This window comes from Numenius arquata, chromosome 8 (assembly GCF_964106895.1).
Source record: "Numenius arquata chromosome 8, bNumArq3.hap1.1, whole genome shotgun sequence".
Lineage (NCBI taxonomy): Eukaryota > Metazoa > Chordata > Aves > Charadriiformes > Scolopacidae > Numenius > Numenius arquata.
In genome coordinates, this window is record NC_133583.1 from 34,569,244 (window position 1) to 34,592,706 (window position 23,463).

At 41.3% G+C, this 23,463-nt stretch overlaps 1 protein-coding gene across 1 annotated transcript in view; it reads right to left on the minus strand.

Moving 5' to 3' along the window:
* NOTCH2 (notch receptor 2) overlaps nt 1–23,463 on the minus strand; it is an 85,948-nt gene that overhangs the window by 29,991 nt on the left and 32,494 nt on the right. The window contains exons 6-13 of the mRNA XM_074151774.1: nt 12,067–12,300; nt 11,074–11,229; nt 9,763–9,951; nt 8,504–8,617; nt 6,981–7,094; nt 3,403–3,636; nt 2,779–2,889; nt 923–1,115 (exon numbers count right to left, since the gene is read on the minus strand). Of these exons, the coding sequence (XP_074007875.1) occupies nt 923–1,115; nt 2,779–2,889; nt 3,403–3,636; nt 6,981–7,094; nt 8,504–8,617; nt 9,763–9,951; nt 11,074–11,229; nt 12,067–12,300 (1,345 nt within the window). The remainder of the gene's footprint in view (nt 1–922; nt 1,116–2,778; nt 2,890–3,402; nt 3,637–6,980; nt 7,095–8,503; nt 8,618–9,762; nt 9,952–11,073; nt 11,230–12,066; nt 12,301–23,463) is intronic.

Sequence of the window (23,463 nt, forward strand, 5' to 3'; positions counted from 1 at the left end):
AGCTTACATGGAGGCTGAATTAGCAATAAAGGCAGCCTTCCCGCCAGCTCCGGGGAAAGTGCTGAATCCTTCCCTACAGAGCCACCCGCAGTGGTAAATCACTTGCTTGCCCAAGTGCTGACAACACTTTCCAGGATGCAGCATGCATCTGGGAGACACTGCTACTCCATGTACAGTTGGGAAGTTTCACAAATACAAATCCCACCTCCCCAAACCTGTTGACTCCACAAGGCCCTACGCTCCCAGACTTATTAACAAAAAGAGCTCTGATTCGGGACTTCTGAAATCGGCATTTGGCCTTCAATTCAGAAGCAACTACTACCATCAAAATAGCCAGAAAGAGCTTTCCCTTTTTACTGTTGGACATACAACAGCATGACTAAAGTTGATGAAATCTCAGCCTCGGACTGTTCTAAGCCAAATACCGCTCTATGTCCTACTGTCAAAAGTCGTCTGCCTGTTCCTTTATACAGGGTATTTGGGTAGCAAGAACAGCACTAGCCAACAGAGCCTCCATGCTCAATGTTTTAGAGTTTGAAGAAACAGCTTGCTGCTGCTCCCCAAAGATTCAATTTGGAACCATTTCTTTATTTTAATTGCATTCACTCTACTCACTTGAATTGCCAAACCCTCCCTTTAGACAGTGACAGTCCGCCCTGCGCTACACGCCCATGCAAAACCAGCAAAGAATACAATGCAGGACAGAAAAACCGATGTTGAAACAGCACAGACTTCAGCTGATGACTAAAGGTCTACACCTTGCTGTGGTTATGTCATGGGCAGCAGATAAGTCTTGGATCTTAATCTCAGAAACTAGAGAAAAATCAGAAACCTCAAGTAAAGATGGAACTCCAGGCAAAGCAAGAAAAAAACCAAAATATTGAAGGCAGCAGGTAAGTTTAATGTGACAATAAGTACTTACCCACTTGCAATATGTGTGCAGTTGCCATGTACACAGGGATTACTAAGACAGCCATCTGCCTGTGACTGGCAGTGAGGATGATGGTAACCTTCAGGACATACACACCGAAAGCCATTGACTTCATTTATACATGTTCCACCGTTATGACATGGGTTTGATGTGCATTCATCAATGTCCACATTACAACGTGGGCCTAAAAAAAGAACCAATACTTATTAGGGAGTATTTCTTATAAGAACTTTTGCTTCCCATGTCTGTGAGAACATACATTGAGACACAACTCAGTAAAGCCAATGCAGCGGGACAGAGCTTGCATGCCTCCGTGCTTTAAGTGAAGTCAAGAGAAGCATTTTTGAAAGATGCAGCACTTTTCTGTGCCTGGAAAACAGCACTTACACTCAACAAGTATTTACAAACCATTCAAGAATCTTAACAGAATTCCACTAAAAATCACCGGTTAATATTCATTAGGAAGGCAAAAGTCACTCAACGGTATCATGCTTCGAACAAACCTCTTGAGCTCCACTTGTCATAGCCCTGCTCTTCTGCTTTGAAAGTACCTACCCTTTGAACAACCAACACTGCCATACTGTCTGCAGTAAATATAGTTCTTGTGGTTTATTGCGCAAAAGGGACTCTAAAAAACACCGTTTCCTGTTTTGCCTGCCTCTGATTACGACTGCAAGATGCTTGAAGTAGTGACCATAAGATCTTGTGAGGCTGGAAAGCTAAACAAAGTGAATGTTGCAGTAAGTTGAACGCATTTTTAACATAAGGACAGGACAAAGTAATGAGACCCCATGCAAGCCAGCTCTTTAAATACTGGAATATGCCAATTCATCATATTACTGAATTATTTTAACAGCAAAAGAGTGAGAAGTCCAGTAGGATAACAAATATGGTATGGCAGCAACAAAGAAGACTGAAAGGCAAGAGTGCTCAGGATCATGCCTCCTCCCTTTCTGGGGACTAAAGAGTACCACCATGCCAGAGCCAAAGGAAGGGAGGAAGGGGCGTCAGAAGTTTAGAAAGACGCCAAGAGAAAAGCACAAGACACATGAAACCTCTTAGTGCTATTTCTAATGCATTTCAGATCAGTTCTAATTAGAATCATTCAGTAATAAACAGTAACAAACGTGATGAGAAAACAGTTATAAACAGTACCAACTGCCTTACAACAATTATTTTATGAGCGCATTACCCTACATGGCTCAAAACATATTAAGTCCATTATAAACAGTGTTGAGATGTGCTTCAGTCATCAGAAATAGTCCTGATGTAGATCTACAGTTCTAAGCATAAAAGTGCATAAAACCTTCTTTCAGCTCTGCTTTTACTGTATTAGATAATTCTTTATAATTTAAAAAGGAAACAGAACAGACCACACTATGAAAGAGAAGTACTGAAAAAAGCAGGTGATTCATTTGGAGACTTCAGAGTGGAGAACAGCTCATCAGAACACTGAGATAATGCTTTGCTTTCACAGAAATACTGTTCATGGCCAAAGCCCAAGGTACTGTCTAATCAAATACCTCTCTATATCGTCCACAATCTCTCTGTCCCTGAAAAGAAGCTGTAAATAATAAACCAAAAGCACACGGGTTTATTTGTTATAAAACCAAGAACCCTGAATTGGATGTAATTACCTAACAAGAACGGCATCTCACAGCACAGATTAGGCCATTTTTCTGCTTGGTAGAACTTGCTGTAATGCAAGACGCTGAGATTCAAAGATTAGAAGGATTTACCGAGATACCAACTGAATCCCTTGCAGTCTGTATGCAAAGAACAGCTTCCTTAGCTACCCGGATAACTATCTTCAGAACAACTCAAAGCTATCGGGTAGCTGACTTTACCTGTAAATCCAGGTTTGCAAGCACAATTGTAGCGATTAATGCCATCAATACAGTCCCCGTGAATGCATGGGTTACTTGCACAGTCATCAAAGTTATTTTCACAGTTCACTCCTGAAAAAAAAGGTAGAGGAATAGGGAGGCCAAACCTTACAAGGAAGACAACATAACAATTTCCCAGAAATAGCCAAATTAAGAACCCCACCTGCTTCGAAATTACATGTGCATTGGTGCAACTCAAACAGGTGACGATGCCAAAGCACTGTTACACTGAGGAATGTCACCCAGGTGCTGAATGAATATGAATATGACCCTGAACTTGTACTAAAGGTTTAAACAAAAGAATACACCATTTTGAACACCATGCCTATTTTTTTTCTGCATGCTTGAATTTTGGAAGTAAAGAGGAGGTAAATTCTTCCAAGACCAGTTGCAGTACCAGTGAGGATTGCCTAATCCTCACAAACACAGGAAAACTGAGCAAGGAAAAGTCACGTGAAAATGATACTCTCAATACCATAAGCTTATCTCTGTATGCAAATTAAGCACACACCAGAGCACACATAAGAAATAATTAAATGCTTGAATTGTGTTAGAATCCAGTCCTTCCACTTGCGCTGTACGTACCTGAAGTGCCAAGCAAACAGTTGCATTGGTAGCCATTCACCAAATCAATGCAGCGCCCTTGATGGAGGCAAGGATTGCTGTGGCATTCGTCTATCTGCTCACTGCATATGGCACCCATGTAGCCAGGATTGCATATACATGTGTATGAATCAATTCCGTCTTGACATTCCCCATGGTGGCAAGGATCAGGATCACAGTTGTTGATATTCTCCTCACACAGAAGGCCAGTAAAACCTAAGGAAAAATGATGAACAGGAGTAATTAAGAAGTCAACTGGTAGGACGCTGCGGTGAATATAATCCAAATATAGAAAGAATCATATTAAGAATCAACGAAGTGGCAGACAGCACAAAAGGTAACCGGGCATCTCAACTGCTGCCCATTTTCCAGCCCTGGAAAACAACTCTTCCGCTGCTCACAGCATTACAGAACAACATCTTGCATGGAAAATCCTGGCATTGGAAATGGTTACCTTCAGTTTATTCAGAACAGTAGCAATGAGAGGAAACATGTAAATCTCCATGGGAAATATTTACTTGCATCAGTATAAACTATCTAAAGGCACTCTTCTGTCATTATTTCCTCTACACAATACCAGGGGGGTTGACTTTTTTAGTATGAGAAATTACTGCAAAGTTGCTGCAGAAACTTCCCAAGGGAACTCCCTTGGCTCATGTCAAAGCTTCTGCAGCTCTGTTTATTAAAAAGTCTCTTGCCCCTCTCATTGGGAAACCTTTCAGTAACTCCAATCAAGCACCAACTGCAAATTTAAGAAAGACTGCATGCAACCTCTTCAGTTAGGAGCAATGAAACAAGCAGCAATTTGGCCTGTTTCATTCTGCTTCAGCTGGGAAACATCCTGGGCACAGAGGAGGGCAGAATCTATTCACCAGAAGGGCTAAAACAATGGTTCAGGAAGCTCAGAGCAGCAAAAAACTCCCTCAGGAGCCCCATTTTCCATGATGGAGCAGAGCTATACGAAACAGGGACAATTTAAAATAAAAGGTTTTCAGAGATAAGGTTTTGGAGCAACAGCTCATGCTGCATTCCAGCAGCTGGAGATTAGGAAGGCAGAACTTCAAATTTCAGACACCAACTGGAGACTGATACAAACCAAGCTGCAGGGAATTTCAACAGCTGAAGAGCAATTCTCACCTGAGTATTTTAAGTGGATAACAGGCTCCCCATTTTTCATACAGGTTTGTGGTTATTTCTCTGGTCAAACATACCAGGTGACGGCTAACATTTCCAAGTTCTGCGAACGTATGCATGGATGAATGGGTGTGGAAGTAGGTGGGGAGAGGGAAGGGAAGCTAGTTAGAGAGATGGATATAAAAAGATGTTAGGAAAGGAAGAAAAACAAACCAGTAAGAGGACAAACAGTGGGGAAAAAAAAAAAAAGAGGACAGAGGCAAAGAAAAGAGGAAAGACCTAAGACAACTCAAGAAAAGAAAAGCCATGATCTACCACTGGGAAGGAGAAGTGGAATAATGCCGGAAGGGAAAGAAAAGACAAAAAGCAAGCAGTAAATAGAGCTATCTGTACAGCATTTGGCCAAACATTTTGCAGTTTTCAATCACTTTGGCAGCTGGCGATTACCATTCAGGGAACACCTATCACTCATAATATGAGATTAATAGATCAAGAACATACTCAAACATTATTTTCCAGTAACTGATCTGCCTTAATGATGAATTCCATTTTCAGTCTTATAGAAGGCTGTCAATATTAAATACAATACTTAGTATACGTTCATTCAAAAAATTACTACTTTGTCTCCTACTGTAGCTTGACTGAACCACTTAAAGATCAGATATATTTCTCGATCTCTTAACTGAACATACCTTACTGAGATACAATTTCCATCTTTGCAGACAAGAGTTAGACTAGAAAAAAACCCACTTGAATATAGAACATAAAAATCCCTCAGGCAGGACAGAAAAAAAGTCCTAATGCAGAGTCCCTCTTCCATTTTCAGCCAAAGTACTAACCAAAGATTCTACTAAGAGCTGCTGCTTCAGTAACAAACATTTGGTTGCTTTCAGCCTGCTCCTTGAAAATGCTCCACACATCATGTGCCTTCATCGAAGAAGTATTCTTCCCTCCTCATCTGGGAAACCTAGAATTTCTGTACTGAGATGGTTCTGGCAGTTTAGTGTCCAAATTCAGAACATGCTTTTCAAGGCGCACCTCTCCACGTTGTCCTCCACTCCATGACCCAAAACCCTCCTAGTTCCAATAAACTCTGCATTCTCGGTAAATGATAGCAATCAGACCACACACCAGCTTGAGAAAGACTTTCTAAGACAGTTTTCAAGTTTGGAGAAGATTTGAGCTTCTTCTGTTTCTTGCAAGCGTCAGTTTATTCTGTCACATGCAGTAATCAAAAGGAGAATTCTGACAACAATAACTATTCCTCTCCTGATTAGAACTACTGCATCCCCCTGCTTCCAACAAATTCATTGTTTCTTCAGGCACCTTGGGGAGGGGAGAGAGGGCGTGTGTGAAAAGATTGGGGAGGAATTTTTAGGCTAATCTCTACTATATTCTGTACAGTGAAGAATAAATTAGTGAAGTCAAATTTGCCTTAGCAATTTGATTATTGTAATGATTCAAAATGAGAAAAATTGCACATAAATCTAGCCAACATAGCAGCACACTGCTGGGACAAAGGTAGCTCCAGGAATTGTTCAATCTCTTCCGTAATGGAAGAGCTAAAGCCAATGCATTCCATGCCTGAATCTGCATCACCAGCAATGCATCACCCACCATTAAATGAAAGCAACCAAAAGTCGTTCCTTACTGAGAATTAAGAGTGTAACAGCTCTGAACTGCCCATACCCTCTTACTTGACCAGATATAAAAATTAAAATAAAATTTATCTACATCACTCCTAGGGGGCTGAAGATAAGAAAATCCCATAATTAAACCTGACGCTTCTACATGTATAATTAACCAAGCAGTAAAGGAATTTAGTGCCTTCAAAAAAACCACCTCAGTTCCATCCGCAGCTCTGCCAAAATTTCTGTATGATGCTTGACAAAACATTTTAACTACATTTTAGAAAGCAGCTACTGTGTGGTATCTCTTCCAGAGGACTCAATTTTTACTGCATTTATCTTCTGCTTTAGACATAAAATAGTCTGACCCAACAGAAATCAGAATACACAGTAGTACTGCTCTGTCCATCTCTTGTTCTTCAACTGTATACTATATAATTCGACTTGGCAGAAAGAAAGAAAGGTAAGCCACATATAAAAGGCTTCATATCGCTGTTTTTCCACTCGTGGATTCCATAGTCAATACAGGAGAAGCTGTCACCTTCTGCGAGGCAAGAGATGGGGCTGAAAGAGGGAGGCCAGAACTCCCATCGATTGTGAACTTATTGCTGTCACAAGTGAAAGGCTTTCGGCACTTAAAATGCTATTCTCTGCCGCAAAGGAGTAGACAAAGCTCCGCAACAAACAAGCAGTATTTCAGAGAAAGACAGAAAGAACGCTGACACTTCTTTGACCACCCCTTTATGTATTTAGGTTACGTGCGACCTCCAGTCCAGGGGCTCTGAACACAAGACTAACCTGTGGCGCACTGGCACTCATAGCCATTGGGATGGTCGATACATTTGGCTCCATTGAGACACGGCGTGCTGGAGCAGTCATCTATATCAATCTGACACACGGCACCACTGAATCCTGAAAGGCAGAAAAAAAGATGAAAATCCAGAAGTAATTTTAAGCAGCTAATCTAAACAGCTGCACTGATTTATTAGCGAATCATAAACTACCCAAATATAAGCTCAGTCAATCTAAACTCAATTGCATCATTAAGCACACACACCACACCCTGGATGGACTGGTTCCTCCTCCAAACCACCAGCCGAAATACAGTTTCTATCCTCCAGGTCAAAGGAGCCTCAGCTTGAAAACTGAGATGGCCAAGTCAAACAGAAGTAAGGGAGATTGAGCACAAGTGGTATCCACCACTGGACAGTATGTCTGTCTATAAAACTGAGAGGCCACCAATAACAACTTTCAAGTAATCAAAGCAAGTAACTTACAATGAAACAATAATGCATATATCACTAGAGCCTTCAGACTAGAATTACTACAGCAGTGTAGAATGTGGTACAATTCAGCACTTTATCTTTCAATGCACTTTTTGAAATAGTTAACAAACTATCAACAGGTTATGTCAGATGGTGCAGATCAAAAAAAAACAAAACCAAAAAAACCTCCAGGAAAGTTTCTTGGAGGAGCAACCAAAGGGGGAGCCATCATCAGTCAATAAGAAGGGATGCAGAGCAGGATTTTATTGAGTATATTCTGAACTCAAAAGTTTTTGTAAGCCATCAGGAAAACAAGTGACATTTACCCTACAGAATCATAGAATCATAGAATGGTTAGAGTTGGAAGGGACCTTAAAGATCATCGAGTTCCAACCCCCCTGCCATGGGCAGGGACACCTCCACTAGAGCAGGTTGCTCAAGCCCCATCCAGCCTGGCCTTAAACACTTCCAGGGATGGGGCAGCCACAACTTCCCTGGGCAACCTGTTCCAGTGCCTCACCACCCTCACAGTAAAGAATTTCCTCCTAATATCTAATCTAAATAGCTAACACTGATCCCTCAGCTCGGCATTTATCCTTCTTTTCTAAAGTGGAGACCCAATCCATCTCCCTCCTCATGCAAGCAACATAAACTGTACTGATGCAAAAATGGCTTCTGCCTAAAAACCTCAGAAAAAGGCAAAAAAGATGGAGAGGCTCTGATTTTTAAAACATTATTTAGAATTAGTCATCTATATCTCACTATGATACCCACAGTAACAGAAGTTCATGCTGCCAGCTACCCTTTAAGGTGAGATGTCCAACTGTATGTTTCTCAACACTTATATTCAGTTACAGGCACAATCCTACTGCAAGCAATACATGTCTGTCCTTATTTACCAGTGATTGCAACTCATTCATTCAAACAGATGGCAACAGAAAAGGCAAAAAGGCAACAGAAACTCACAAGTAACACAGCATCTGCAATCCCTCACTGGTTATCTGTGCGGTTCTTGGTGAGGTGAAGCAGGAAATGCTTCCAGAAATAAGTACTTACCAGGAGGACAGACACAAAGAAAGCGGTTGACTTTATCAAGACACTCTCCATTGTTCACACAGGGATTACTCAGACACTCATCAATATCTTCTTCACAGTGAACACCTTTAAAACCTGTTTAAAAAAAATAAAAATAAATAAGAACAGATGACTGAAGGTCTTAAAGTGCAACTGCCTCTTACAGCAGCGTTGAAAGTCTAAGCCTAGTTTCATTGCAATTTTGCAGTTTGGACAGACCGTATGAGGAAAGAACATACACCAGAGGTTAAAAAGGGATGTTCAATGTGTCTTTTTCACCGTTGCTGAACATGCTCACTTAATCAATGGTAACAGGAGAAGTCTGTATTGAATTCACATCTAATGCCTTCTTCCACTTGATGAGAAGGGATTATGTTTTAACACTTTGGACAATATCAATATTTTTAGGTATGACCCAATATAAGGTAACAGGTAAAGAAACAAACAGCAGATAATTGTAGCTCAAGGCTTTTTAGCTAATGACAGAGTAAAAGAAAAACTTTAAGAAGGGTGAAATACTTGGGATTAGAGTTCCACCTCTCAAAACAGATTAGATATTAATAAAAATTCATTCTAGTTTTCATGGTATCAGCTGATCACCTGCAGGGGTCACAATTCTTTCATTATACTTTATAAGATTGTGCAACTGGCAACTTGCACCCTTTTCTTTTTTACCACTGTCTATCAGAAAGCAAAATAGCAGACTACATAGGCCATTGGTATGCTGGGCATGTATATTTTACTAGCACAATTTCAATCAAGTAACGTTTTTTACAGTTATTTCCTCAGGTCAATGGGAGCCTGCATCATCTGGAGTACTTTAAGGAGAGAAAAAAACCAAACACTATTATCCAGATCATAATATACATACCTCAAAACTCAGTCTTTTAAAGTTTGCACCTGCTTTGCTTTCACAAACCTGAGTTTCTGCACATGCACTTTAGGAGGTATAGTAACAAATCTGTTCACATACACTCCAGCTCGGAATGCTAACTTCCTTTGCTGATGTAGAGGTTGCTTTCCTTCTTAGTCCTCTAATTGCTTTCTCCCTCCCCCTCACAAATGCCAAGTCCTCTTGGTTGGGAGCGCTCTCTCAGCAAGCTCTCTCTCACCATTTCATTTAGCCTCACCTCTTTGCAATTATGTGTTCCACCTCAGCAGAGCTGGCAACCCTCCCTGCGCTTTGCCTTCTGAATTATTCCTGTGCTGGAAACCCCGTCTTTGTCAGAAACTCCCCTCACCTGGCATACAGAGACACGTGAATCCTCCGATTTTATCCAGGCAGGTGGCATCGTTTTGGCATGGATTTGAATGGCATTCGTTGATGTCCATTTCGCAGCGTGGTCCTGTGTAGCCCTTCAAACACTCACAGTGGAAAGAGCCTTCTGTGTTTACACATTTCCCAGCATGTTCACACGGATTGCTGTTTGCTGCAAGAAAAATATATACGTGTGTGCTTCAAACCCCTCCTTGGAACAGGAGAGCCACAGCATTCTTTATTAGTCATGGTCTTTTCCAGTGGTCATTCCTTTCTGTCAAGTAATAATGGGGAAAGACTGTTCATCCTTTTGGGGAAAGGCTACTGTGATTGAAGAAAATATGGCAGTTATTTGCCTCTGTTAGAGGCAAAAAGAAAGATTGCTGTCATTACCAATGGACCAAAGGAACAACTCTGGTCCGTATGACTAATGACAGTTCTTAAAAGGAGAGTATAAAGTAGCAGGAATTAGAGAATTAATGATGCTTTCAGTCTTATCTTTAGATCATCTTCTATGCTTATTTCACTCCTGAGGCGGACAAGATGCCACCACAGCCACAAAACAACCAAAGTAGCCCTTCATGTGTTTTCAAAAAGCAATGGCACTCTTGTCCAAAGCAGACCAAGGAATAAAATTCAAAGAAGTGCTTCTCTCCAATACTTCAATGAGTGCTGGTTAGGTATTTCCTTCATGCATTACACTCCAGAAGTATGAACTAGCACTCACGAAACTATCTGCAAGTCTGTGAGAGTCCAGCTAACCCCCAAAACAACAGCATGATATCAGAGAACTACAGCTTTAAAAGCCCAGGTGTTCACCAGTCTCGGAAGGCACTTAAAAGATCCAGCCATATTCCGGCTGTCAAACAGCCTTGATATATTTCTACCAAGGCAGGAGCTGCAACAACTTCCACACGAACTACGGTACTTTAATTGTACACTACAGTTCTAAGGATCAGCTTAACTATCACACCTGTTTGCGTGTACTCCTTGCACAACGCTAAGGCCTTCCTGCACAACGAAGAACAGTTAAGCATCTCGCTGCTTCTCATATCCCAAAGGCTAATAGTTCAAACACGGACAGCTATTCCGAGTCAGCCTTTTGCCCCGAGTCTCACACAAGATTTAAAACTCATCTAAAGACACTGTGAAACGGAAGGGGGAGAGCAGGAAAGGAGTCACACTTATTTTGAGAAGCTATGACAAAATGTGTATTCTTGCCCCTCCGTTAGTTCATGAAGCAAATGACCCCACTCCCTGTTTGCGCGATCACAAGCAGCAAAGAGAAACTCACCCATTGCACATTCGTCCACATCCTCAGTGCAGTCTGCTCCCTTATGGCCTTGAGGACAGGTGCAGATATAGTGTCCATTCACAGGATTGGTATCACACAGAGCACCCTTTTGGCACGGATTGCTAACGCATGCATCATCCAAGTGGCACAGAAGACCTAAAGAATCGTACAAGAGTTCATTCCAACAAGTGAGATATAGCAGTCAGACCACATGTGTCAATAAAATTCTTCATCCTGATATTTCAAATAGAGACTTCCACAGCCAGAAGTGTGAACAATTTCTTACAGGCTTCAACCCATGAAATCCCTGTGGCAGTCTACTACATGCTTATAAAACATTATATGTAAGTATAGATTCTGTGACTTCAGAGGTGTCTCCAGGACTTCTGGAGTGGCACAAGGGCTTACCATTAACAAAATCTCCTCCTTGGAGCAGTTAACTAGCTCTTCTCTCTAACCAGCGTGATGATTTTGCTGACAGCTGAAAACACAGGTGCGCATGAAGCTCACTTTCTTATTTCAGATATGCTGATCGCTTGTATTTCTGGGTAGTAGCTAGGAGACCTTCATGTTTTCACCTACCCTACAACAGCAAATTTTCCAGTATGCCGGTAAGGGCATCTTCACTCATGCAAAAATATCTAGATTTGCCTTCTAGACTTTTAAGTACAATTATTATAAGTGTCACAGAGCAAATCACCCTCGTGTATAACTTCTCAGGCAAAAACAGGTCCTGCAAAGCACTAGAAAAAGATATGCCTTCCCTGTTCTAAACTGTACTAAGTTTGTATTCCAGCCTAATACAAATACTTCTTTGTCCCAAGCTACAGAGGTTTAAAAGGTCTTTGCTCACGGACAGCACATGTTTCCTTTTGCTCTTCCCGGTTTGGTCACAAAAGTGTGTAAAATAAACACACCACTTTAAGCAAATGCATAAACTTGGGGAAGTATCTTCTGGTAAGTGCCAGACCTAGTCGAGTTTTGTCTCCTTACCTGCCTTTCCTTCTGGACAAATGCATGAAAAAGAAGCCACTCGATCAATGCAAGTAGATCCATTGGCACAGGAGGCAGTGAAGCAATCGTCAATGTTCTTACTGCAGTCGTCCCCACTCCAGCCGTTGACGCAGACACAGGCGTAGCCTCCATTGTGGTTGGTGCAGGTGCCTCCATTCTGGCAAGCGTTGGGCTGGAGCTGACATTCATCAACGTCCTCAGTGCAAAACTGGCCTGATGCACAGAACAGAACAAGTTTAATAAACATTCAGGCACTCAGACACAAGAAGATTCTTGCACAGACAACATCACCCAAGGAAACACTGTAATCCAACTCGACTGCCACTTCTTACTTCTAGGACATTCGAGCCTGAGAACTTCCACCAACGCTTGTCAAATTAGGCAAAGACAACTAGCATCCCTAAATGACCCCAAAGTAGGAGCTGAACTGCAAGTAACTTTAAAAAGGCACAGTATGAAAGCCAGAAGGCAGCCTGCAGTATATGATAGTACATCTGTGAGGATGTGAGAAGCAGAAAGAATGAAGGCCTGCCTGCAGAGCAGCCAGAGGGACTAAGAAGAGAGAAGATGGCCTCACAAGAAAATCTTGGCCAAAGCAGTGTAAACAGGCCAGCAGTAAAGTAACTGATCAGGAGAATTTAATTCTTTCCTATATTATTATGCAATGAATATTACTTAATGAGGAAGAATAGAATTCTTCAGACTCTGCTACCTAAAATACTAACTTTCCTTCTCCCCAGTATTTCCACAGACAACCACAAATAGCTGGGCTTTTCCTAGTTGTTTGTGGTTTTCAGTTTGGTTTTTTTTGTTATAGGCAAAATAAATACTCTAATAAAATGCTTTAATGACTGGAGATATGGGAGGGAAGAAAAAAAATCTACACTGTTTCAGAGAGTTTTAAGGAAAAGGACCGCTGGAACTCCAAGTATGAAATCAGTTTCTCAGGATACTGAGTTTCACAGTCACATCTATTGGAAGCTCTGCATTTCACATTACTAAAGTATTTCTTTATCCAAATCCATCTTGCTTTGACATCAAGATCTAGAGAACCTAACACTTGCATCAATATTTTTTCTCAACGCTTATTCATCTTCCCAATTAAAAGTACGTGGTTTACTTTTGAGCTGAAATTGTTTAGCTTAAGTTTCAAGTCGTTCATTCTTATTTTGAGTTTCTTTAATAGATAAAACCTAATGGCTAAGCACCGGATAATTTCTTCCTGGGCCGGTACACGGGTGCACACGTGCCACCACAGGGTACCGGTCACAGTCCACAATCTTCTTTTTGATAAACTATTTTGTCCCTTTCTGTTACACAAATAATTCTCCTGCACTGACAGCTTGTTGTTGTTTTTCCTTTTTTTTTTTTTCACACTTCCTTATAAACTTGCTTTTACCACCCTTCCTAAAACGTTGATATGATATATGTTGCACCAAAAAAACACCCTTTATCAGAGAATAAGATTAGATTTATATGATGTGACCTTCCCTACCCCCCTCCAGCTGACAACATCACCTCCCTCACTAGCTTGCAGCAGCTTTCCATTATTTGGGTCAAGACTGTTAAGTAACTGTGTTGCTACAACCAAGATCCTCCTATTTGTCATCTCCAGCCACTCTAACAGCTGCACGCTTATATTTGCGTGGAATTCCCCCCGTATTCCAAGAATAAGAAATTCAAGACCAGGCCACAGATCTTCCTGCCAGTGCTCCAGTTAATGCAGGTTTGTCAATTTAAAAATACTTATTAGATGTTGCTTAAGAATCACCTTGTTTATTAATGGCCCAGAAATTATGATGCAAGTGCACGCACACACCCCTCCTCCAACACACAGAACTGAAACATTTATTGTTGGCAGGAACGTAGAAGTGTTCAGTCTTAACCATCTCCAGCTACTATTCTCAAATCATGATTCCTTTTGTTTTCAAAGTACTTAAATAAATCTTAGCCTTTAGTCCTGCAAGCTCTGGATTTTCTTCCCTTAGTTGGAAAGAAATAAAATCATTTTAAAAAAAACAGTTGCACAACTGACTGTTCTGTGCATGCATTCCTTCCTCCAGCAGGGATACTTCAAAACAAAGATTTTATCACTTGAAAAAACATAATAAAATTTTAACAGTAATAATAATTACGATAGAGTTTTCAGAATTAATCCTCACTTCCCAATTTACTTAGTAAAACAGTTGGGGGGAAATCTAACACTTCATACTGTTATCTGCAAAACATAGCTCTCTACATTATGAAAAAACCAAAACCATTCATTTGTCATAATAGAAGTCGTTTGTTCATTAGCTTTCGATATTAGCTTATCAGTAACCAAACTGAAAACAGCCAGTTATCTGAGACTGGTTCCTAGTAGTCGTGCGTATCTCACAACTCAACACAACTGACTTCCTTTTAAAAAAAAAAAAAAAAAAAAAATAAATCAAGACGTTATTTGCTTATTTTAAACGTGATTTCCCTTCTTTTCTTGGAGGGGGCCCAACCCAGATCAAAGAACATACTCTCTGATGAACACTCATCCATAGCGCCACCGATCTGCAGAAGTGTTCTGGCAGCATTCACATCCTCCTTTTGGCTGCAGCCAACTTAAACTATGCATCACCAAAGCGTGAACAGCTTTCAGTTGCCCAACCACCCCAGGCTGCCGTGCCTCTCTCAAAGTCACCTGCCCTGTGACTGGCTGAACAGAACTCCCGAAATATAATGTTTTCTGGGTTGGGTTTTTTTTGGTGTGGTGGTTTGTTTTTTGGTTTTTTTTTTTTTTTTGTGGACTAGGGGTGCGTACGTGTGTGCTTGTGGTTTCTTGTTTGGGGTCTTTTTTAAGCAAAGACGGGCAAACTACTCCCACACACAGCGTCTCTGGGTTTATTTTTACCTTTCCCATTTCAAATGTCATTAGTAATATCAACACTTCAGGATTTTTTTTTTTTAGTATTTTTTTTCCCCTAGCACTTATTCTCCACTTCTAGGAAGGACAGCACCAAGTGACATCACTGATAAGTTTGCAATAACCCTGTGTCTTAGGCTATTCCCTATTTCTGCAGCCCTAAACTAAACCAAACTTTTAAAAGGTACATCAACATCTCCACAGCAGGAGAATAAAGCGGAGCTTAAAGTTCTTCGAGCAATTCAACTGTATTTCAAGCAGATACCATGTTTGAGCTCCTTAAATTTCATCTGCACTTAGCTGCAAAAGGAGCATTAGAAATCTGAGAAGCTACCAGATCACAATCATATTTGTGTTTAATTATGAATATGAATCAAAGACAGCTCCATCTTAACACAGTTTGTTTTAAAAACAAAGGAAATTCAACTCAATATGAGGGGCGTAAATGAGCAATTAACTATTGCATTTTTACTATTGAGTATTTTAATGAAAAAAACCTGTTCTTTATTGAAGTTATAATTGAAAACCAGACTCAAATAACTTCTGGGCAAAAATATACGAATCAAAAGCAACATAAGGCAAGCAGAACATACCAATCTAACTACATTCATAAGTACTAACCCTCATCACCATCAGGCAATGTGAGCGTAACAGTTTTTGAAAGATTTTGGAACTGTGTTTTAAAATAGTACAAATGCCAGACTAAAGTCCAAGGCGTTCACATTTTTTTAACTGAACTGGTAAACTGGCAAGAATGCAAAGCAATTTCAACTTCACTGAAAACGCCCGAGTCCTTGTTGCTGAAGTGGGGTTCAAGTGGCTTGGAAACGCATTCTGTAGCCCAAAGTCTTCAAGACGGAAGAATAAAGGGTTTTTTAGATGGGGTGGGTTTGACAGGGTTTGGGGTTTTTTTTAGACACCCTATGGTTGTTTATATGGTGTTTTTGCAACTTCAGGTGTTAACAACATGAGATGAATGGTCAATATTGTAATTCTTCAACAGAGGTTTCTGGAAGGGGTTTTTTGTTTGGGTTTTTTTTGTTGTTGTTGTTGCTGTTGTTTGGTTGTTTTTTCTGTTGTTTGTTTTGTTGGGTTTCCCCCCCCCTAGAAACCAGCACACACATCTGTAAATGTCCTTCAAGACTGCCCTCCCTCAAAGCAGCATCATCACTTAATTCGTAGGGGGACCACAGGATGGCCACAACCTCTCACTTCCCCGAAAGGACTGGTTTACTCTCAAGTAGAGATTTCAACTCCTTGTGCAAATGAAAGAAACAGACTCATATTTTGGGCAGGTGCTGCAAAGAAAAGATTTGACCTACGTCTTTGATGTAGTGTCTGTCCTGGGTGCTTCCTGAACGACTTTTTCCACAGCAGAGACAGAAGTCTCTTTCAGTGTCTGACATAAACCAGGATTTAATTCTAAAACTTCTCAAATAATACTCTGCACAAGACTTCTTTTTGCCAGGTTAGTCAGGTAGATTTAAATCAAATGTGACAAAAGATCTCTGAAACAGTTTACACAAGGGATGCTGCTTTGACTTAATTATAACTGAACCAAATACGTTTATTTGTAGCCATGTACTTGGTAAGCCTGTTTTCTGCTTGTTAAGAGTTTTAGGAAGAATCAAGGCTTTCATTCACAGAGTTTGAATCCAACTTTCCAGTGCAAACTCCGTTATGAGTTGTACAGTGTAATAAACATATTCATAACCCTAGTGCATCACCCTGAATGCCGCAACCACTTCAGCTAAACATTAATTCATTCAGCTGGAAGTTTTCTTTCTGCAGGTATTTCTTTTCTTGTGCTCCTGCTACTTTCAGTTACAATTTCCTAAAAGGAACATAGCAAGTATAGGCTGAACTAGCACAAACACACTAACTGTCCACTATTTTAATGGAAATATAGAAACATACATAAGACAACAAGAAAGGAAACACAAATTACTCCAAGAAGCTAATAAAAGCCTAACCTGACCTTGATATTTGCAGAGCCTGGGAAATCAGCAAAATGCCGAGTCAGGCTCTAAGTGACCTTGTACAAAGTAAACAGCTAGTCCATGTGGTATTTCAGAATTGAAAACTAGAAGTAGAAAAACGGAACAGCCTTCAACTCTTAGCCTTTTTTTGCCCACTATGAAACTAGAGTTACTTCCTGCTTATTTCCCCTCAGAAAAGCCATATGGAGTAAGACAGACATGTTTGCTGCTTTGATTGCTCCCATTTTCAGACCAGCAGGAACCAGACAGGAACTCCAGGAGCTTCTCTTTAGGCAGACACAGGATGCAGTGGTTCAAGGCCCCTCAAGTAGTTGTACCAGACTTCATTGATGAGAAACATCCAGTCCCTTCTCCTAGAGCTCTTTGTGTTAAAGAAGTCTGATTTATAAAGGTAAGGCAGATTACCCTCATTTTATGTGCTGTCCTACACCGAAAGAGCAGAGCATTACCTTGCGCAAGTAAGAAACCAGAAGAGTCACCCTGGGAAGCAACAACAGATGCCTCCAATAGCTGATCCCACCAAACCACACAGTTTTGCATAAATCCCAATTCCAAGACAGGAAACTGCACTGATCCAACAGCTGAATGCAGGATCTTCAGTCAGTTCAGAGGTCTTTGTCTTTGGCACAGCAGACTTTCCTCCAGCAAGAAAGACTGCTGATGCACAGCTGGAGTACCAGAGGCCAAGGCTACGGAGAGGAGAGCTCATATGCAATTTAAGCATTAAAAACATTTGGTAGGATCAAGGATGCAAACACCTTCCTCTGCCTTGAAAAATACAAGTTTATTGAAAACTGAGCTCTGAGGAGATAGCAACATCCATTTATCCAAAAACCATGACCACCACAGCACTGGACTTGGACTGAAGTGGAAGTCAGAACATCTTAAAAGCTTAGTGATGCTGAAAGGGAAAGATACTGCAGGGAGAATCACAAACTGGTCCTCAAGGTCCTAAGAGACTCATTGGAAGAGAAACATCACATTTCAGGAAGTTCTTATGCCCCCACCCTCTCAGTACCTCACCAGAAGTTTGTCACTTATCTCAGACTAGCACTCCAGTACACAGGGAAGAGCTCACCAGCTCTCTTGAAAGCACTATCTGGGAAGCCACAAACCAGATCTAGACAGAAATTCTCTGAAAGAGTAATTTAATTCACAACGTATTTCAAAGATTATTGTATGTTGTTTTAAACACAATCAAGTATAGCTAAGGAAAGCATGGCTCATGAGAACTGTTTACGTTTTTTCTCCAAGTTTCAAAGGACTACTAAGTGAGAAGGTGAACAGCATCTTATCGTGACTCAAGAACAGGCTAAGAGATAAGAAACAGTATTTGCATAAATGTCCAAATCCAGTTGTGGCAGAAGGTTAGCAGTGCCCCACTGCGCGGGACCATGCAGTAGTCCCCTCTCTAACCACCCGTGTGTATATTCAGGATGCCAGCTGGCAGACCACATCTGGCTGGGGAAAGACATTTCTCTGTCCGGTTCTTTCTTGTAACACACACACACACACACACACAAAATATCTGCATTGACTGCATAACCCAGAGCGTGTTGATCCGTCAGGTGAAAGCTCAGTTTCCTCAGCTCGCTGTGTAAATCTCCTCAGCAAATGGAAGAGTAAAGGAGAAATTGCATGGAACCATTGGACCTTCTAGTAAAATGGTGTTTATGAAAAACACTTTAGCTCCCATGTTTTTGCGTTATGTATTTGTAAAAACAGTCAATTAATCTTTAACCCACAGAATTATCCATAGTTCTTAAAAAAAAACCTAATTTACAGTTAATAAATACATACCGGTACTGGAGTATTTAATTAATGGCCTGGAAAGAGATGAATAGTAGGCAGTGATATCTTCAACAAAATAATATTTATATTATCCAAGAGGAAGCCAGGGAATTTCAGACAGATTCAGCCAAGCGAGGTTGCTGGGCAGTGCAACAGCAGCCAAGGCTTGATGCACAAATGCCAAATAAAATACAAAGGCAAACAGACTTGTTGCAGAAGGTTTTGGTTAGGCACTCCTTGAGGAAAGACTTCAGCTTCCCTGGAAGAGTTCAGTGGGGACCTCGGCTCAATCACGGCTTTAATCAACAAAACAAACATTGCTGACAAGACATTTGACTACAAGGAAGAATAACTAATGCAAACAGTTGTCATTGTGTAATACCAATGGTATAGCCTCAGTCTGGAATACATTTTGCAGTACTGAAGCCACCACCTCTGAATGCAGACACTGAAAAGGGGTAGAGTTCGGAGCCCAACAGAGAGAAGGATTTCATAAGAGACTCACAAAGCAATTGTTACCCACAAAGAGACAGATGATAAAAAGTATAGTACAACAGTTATTGCAGGAAATATACAGCATGCGCCAAAGTATACAAAAGAAAATATTTGATCATTTATGTAATTGGCTTTATTGACACAAGGTATCTCAAAGCAAGGAACTTCAAACTTCTCTGAAAGAGGCAACACCTTTATATGGACAAGAAGGTCCAGAGCAATAAACAGGTAATACTGACAGAAAGGGATCTTAAGCGTGATGTCCAGGTCACATCCAAATTCCAGACCCTCCGACAAAGCCATCTCCCTGCAGGCAATCCTATGAACAGAACTGCTGCTTTCACCTCCAAGGATGGATGGCTTCAGACACACACAGAATTTGAAGGACTACACTTTATATCTGCAAAAAGCACCCCCAGTTGCATGTGTGTTTAGTAAAGGTCTTCCCTGCTTAAGTATTACAGTGGCTTCCCCTGAAAAAAAAAAAAGGGGGGGACTGAAGGCAAGTATTTTTAACCTTGCAGGAGTTTTCTAAAGAAGGGAGAGGCATCACAGCTCCCAAAACAGTGCTCCTTCCCCAGGGTGTCACAGCATCCTTCTCCCACTTGAAACACAGAACTAGAGAGCAGTAGCAGCCATTCCCAAACCTCAGGTGTTGGGTTTTCTGTTTTGTTTGTAATAGACATGCTGTATCTTGGGCAATGTCAAATGCCATCCAAGATACCATAAATTTTAAGAGATTAATACAGAATTTGAACAATTGAAGATGAATCTACAGTTGTAGCAAGGAAAGTAAACATCTGTGTTTATTTTAGGCTAATATGGTAGAGAAAAGAGTTTAATTTCATAACCACTCTGGGAAGCATGTAGTGGAATTAATGGGCTTTTACAAGGGATTTTACAACCCCCAAATACAAAACTCTGGGCTTTAAGAGACTTAACGCACACCCTGATCCATTAAATACTGCCCTAAATCACTCCCCTCAGACTACTGGGTAGAGAGGGCAGTCCTGACAGAGCTCTTTGGAGGCCGTAATACAAATGAACAGAACAAAATTCATTAAAATTTACTAGGGATGCACTAACGAGACTGGTTTAAGATAGCGGTGGCAGATGAAATCACTGGGGACAGCAGCAGGATAGAGGAGTAACCAAAAGGAAAGGGGCACATCACCAAGCTACTCTCCATTTTGCCCTTCTCTTTACCTCTTGCTGGAAAATACCTAACGAGTGAAGAGATCTGCGAGGCAAAAACGTTAACAGTTGGAGCCAAACCTTACAATAAAAAAAAGCTTCGTATTCTCAAGCTATCTCAGCAACGCATCTTTAGCAATTAGCCAAAGACAAATCACCTCATTCTAAGTACAAGGGAAGGGACCGAAACTGCCAGAAACAAGTCAGCTGCCGATAAAACGACTGCTACTTATTAGCCTGGTCTCCCAGCACACATCCACCAACCCAGCCTCACCACAGGGGTCTAGCCTATTTTGTTTTAGCGCCAAACACATGCAAGATATACTGAAAACTTCAAGACAGCTCCACAAGAGATTATTTGGCACATTTTGATCACAAAGAGCATTTTCCGGCCTGGAAAGTCACCAAAGGCGTGAGGGAAGAGCAGCGTGGTCTAAATTAGAAGCTGTCGTTCTGTCATCAGGTCAGTCCAGCTGTTAACACCTCAGGTGTTTTATTACAGCTCCCTCCTAACCCAGGCTTGCTGTTGGGAAATGGAAAGCGGCACAAAACAAAACGGGAGGCCGTGGTAGGTGTCCCAGAATCCATACTGCATGAGGTACCGGCTAAGGGTGCAAAAGTTTTAACTCCACTGAAGTCGACCTGCTCGGCACAACTCTGGAGTCAAGTACCACAAGAGACACAAATAACATCCAGGATAAAGTTTGCTTCTGTCCAACGCTTCAAGTCATCTGTACGCTCGAAACCTCGGAGCTGCCAGCTCCCGCAGGCTGCCACGTGCTCCCTGCCCCCTTTGTATCTGCCAGTTCAAACATGAAGGAAGAAAAAGAATCATAATCCCTCTCGGCCTCTTTCAGATACTACCGTAGTGACAGCAGATCACCAGTCAACTTGTCAAGTTTGGTGTAGATGGGTCTCAGCCAGTACCAAAGAGGCTACCGTGCTTTTTAATAACGTTTGGAAAGGCACCAGAAAGTCTACCGTTACTACACTACCGGGAAGGACGACTGCACTTCTAGCAGGAGCCTGACCCAGACTCCCTGTGCTAATAGAAAGGTACGGATGGCTCTTTGCACATTAACGTACAGCACATGCCAACCAGAATCAGAAAAGAGTGCGACCCCAACGGTGCTGTCTGGTAGGTAATAATCAATAATCTTTAGAAAACAGCAAGGGTCCATATTCCCTCGTTTAGGAGACTGGCATCTTCAACATTTATGACCCATGTCATCTAGTGTCAGTTAGTTCCCCTACATTTCAAGCCTCCAAGTATTCCAGCAAGGCAGCGTTTTTTGAACACTTAAGTTAGCATGACTTGTTACTGTACACTTTGTGATACAGAAGCTGAGGAAAGTGGTATTTGGCAAAGAAAGTTTTAAAAAACAAAATACCAGAGCACACAATCTTACATAAAAATGTTAAACATTAGCCTTTTGATGTTTATCCTCCCTTCTTAGCAAAGAAAAGTCACGTTTGCCCAGAGTTTAAGGCTGGGATTTTCAAAGAAAACCAAGGTAGGGAGCCAATATTACTCTAATTAAATAGGAATCAAATCCTTAACTCCCCCCTCTTTGAAAATTCCTGCCTAAAGCTCTGCAGAAAAAGTAACCCTTGTGCTAGCGTTGAAGAGCATATGACCAAGCTAACAGCTATTTTAATTAAAAAGCACAGCCCTGCTGCCTGAAGAGCTTTTCTGCTCAAGACAAACATTTGCTTCTTAAGCTAGCTCCCAATGCTGGAGTTATTTGGTGGAGTCAGCTGTGAGCACACTGTGCTTCCCTTGAGACAAAGGTCTCCTAGATTTTAAAATACACAGTTCACTGGAGCCCCCTTTTCAGGGGAAAACAAAGCCTAAATAAATACAACTGCCACGGGAGTCTTGCCTTCCCAGCCACAGGGATAGGAATAACGAAAGAAGGCAAGCAGGCCAAGCCTGCAACTGAAACAGTATAATGTAGATCCTCCAAAACCCACTTGAGCATGGACATAAGTGTGTCCCCCAAACCCAGAGACTCATCCCGCAGCTCCTGATGCAACACTTCAGGAGCAAAATATGCAAGAGACTTAACTCATCGGAGGATACAAATCTTAATCTCTGCTGTCCACCATTCCTGAAAGGTGATTTGAGCCAAACACAGATTCACGATGATCCTCTGAAACACTGCAAATTTTCCACAGCGAAGCAGGAGTCCTCCTCAGCCAATAAAAACAAAAGCATTTATGGAATTTTATATTGTTAATCACTTTAGTACGCAAATTCTCGAGTAATCTCTCTTGACACAAAGCAGTATAGGTTAGATCAACAGAGTAAACAGGTGCATTTTAAACAAAGCCTCGTTTCTTTACGTGAACTGTAGCCTGGAACAGGCTTTAAACTGATCAACCTTTAAATTCCCAGATGGTTTCACTGTGTCCTGAAGGACACCCCAACCTTCCACACGACTTTACAGCCCTGGACTGCCATCACTTCCTCTGCATCCACTCACCCATGAGATCCCTCCATGAATTTTAATTCCTGATACCAGATGAGAAAAAAAAAAAAAAGGGTAAAAGAGAAAAAAAAAGCAGCTGGACAGGATTTTTTACTAGATTAGTGAGTTAAAGAGGCATACTCCAACAAATACCAGAGCCAGCTCAGGGTATGGGGAAGGGCTGGGAGCAGGGACAGAAGGCAAAGACACCTTCCTCCTCAGACCACAGTGAGCCCATCAGGCTGGTTTAACTGCTGCAGAACAGCAGCATAAAGCAGAGTCTTCACACGGTAGGGACATTAACCAGGATTTTTGGCTAATCTTGACTCAAATCACACTTAAAACACACCAAATTCTCTAGCCTGCCACGGACAGAGGAACAGACCTCAGTCTTTCAGAAAAGCACCCTGATCTATTTCAAAGAAGAAGTGAGCTTCATTACACATCTGTAACATAGTGCCTTGAAAGGACTCCACAACACTGGTTCTGACAAAGGCTTTAGCCTGGGACAAGATAAAGTCATCCTTAAACA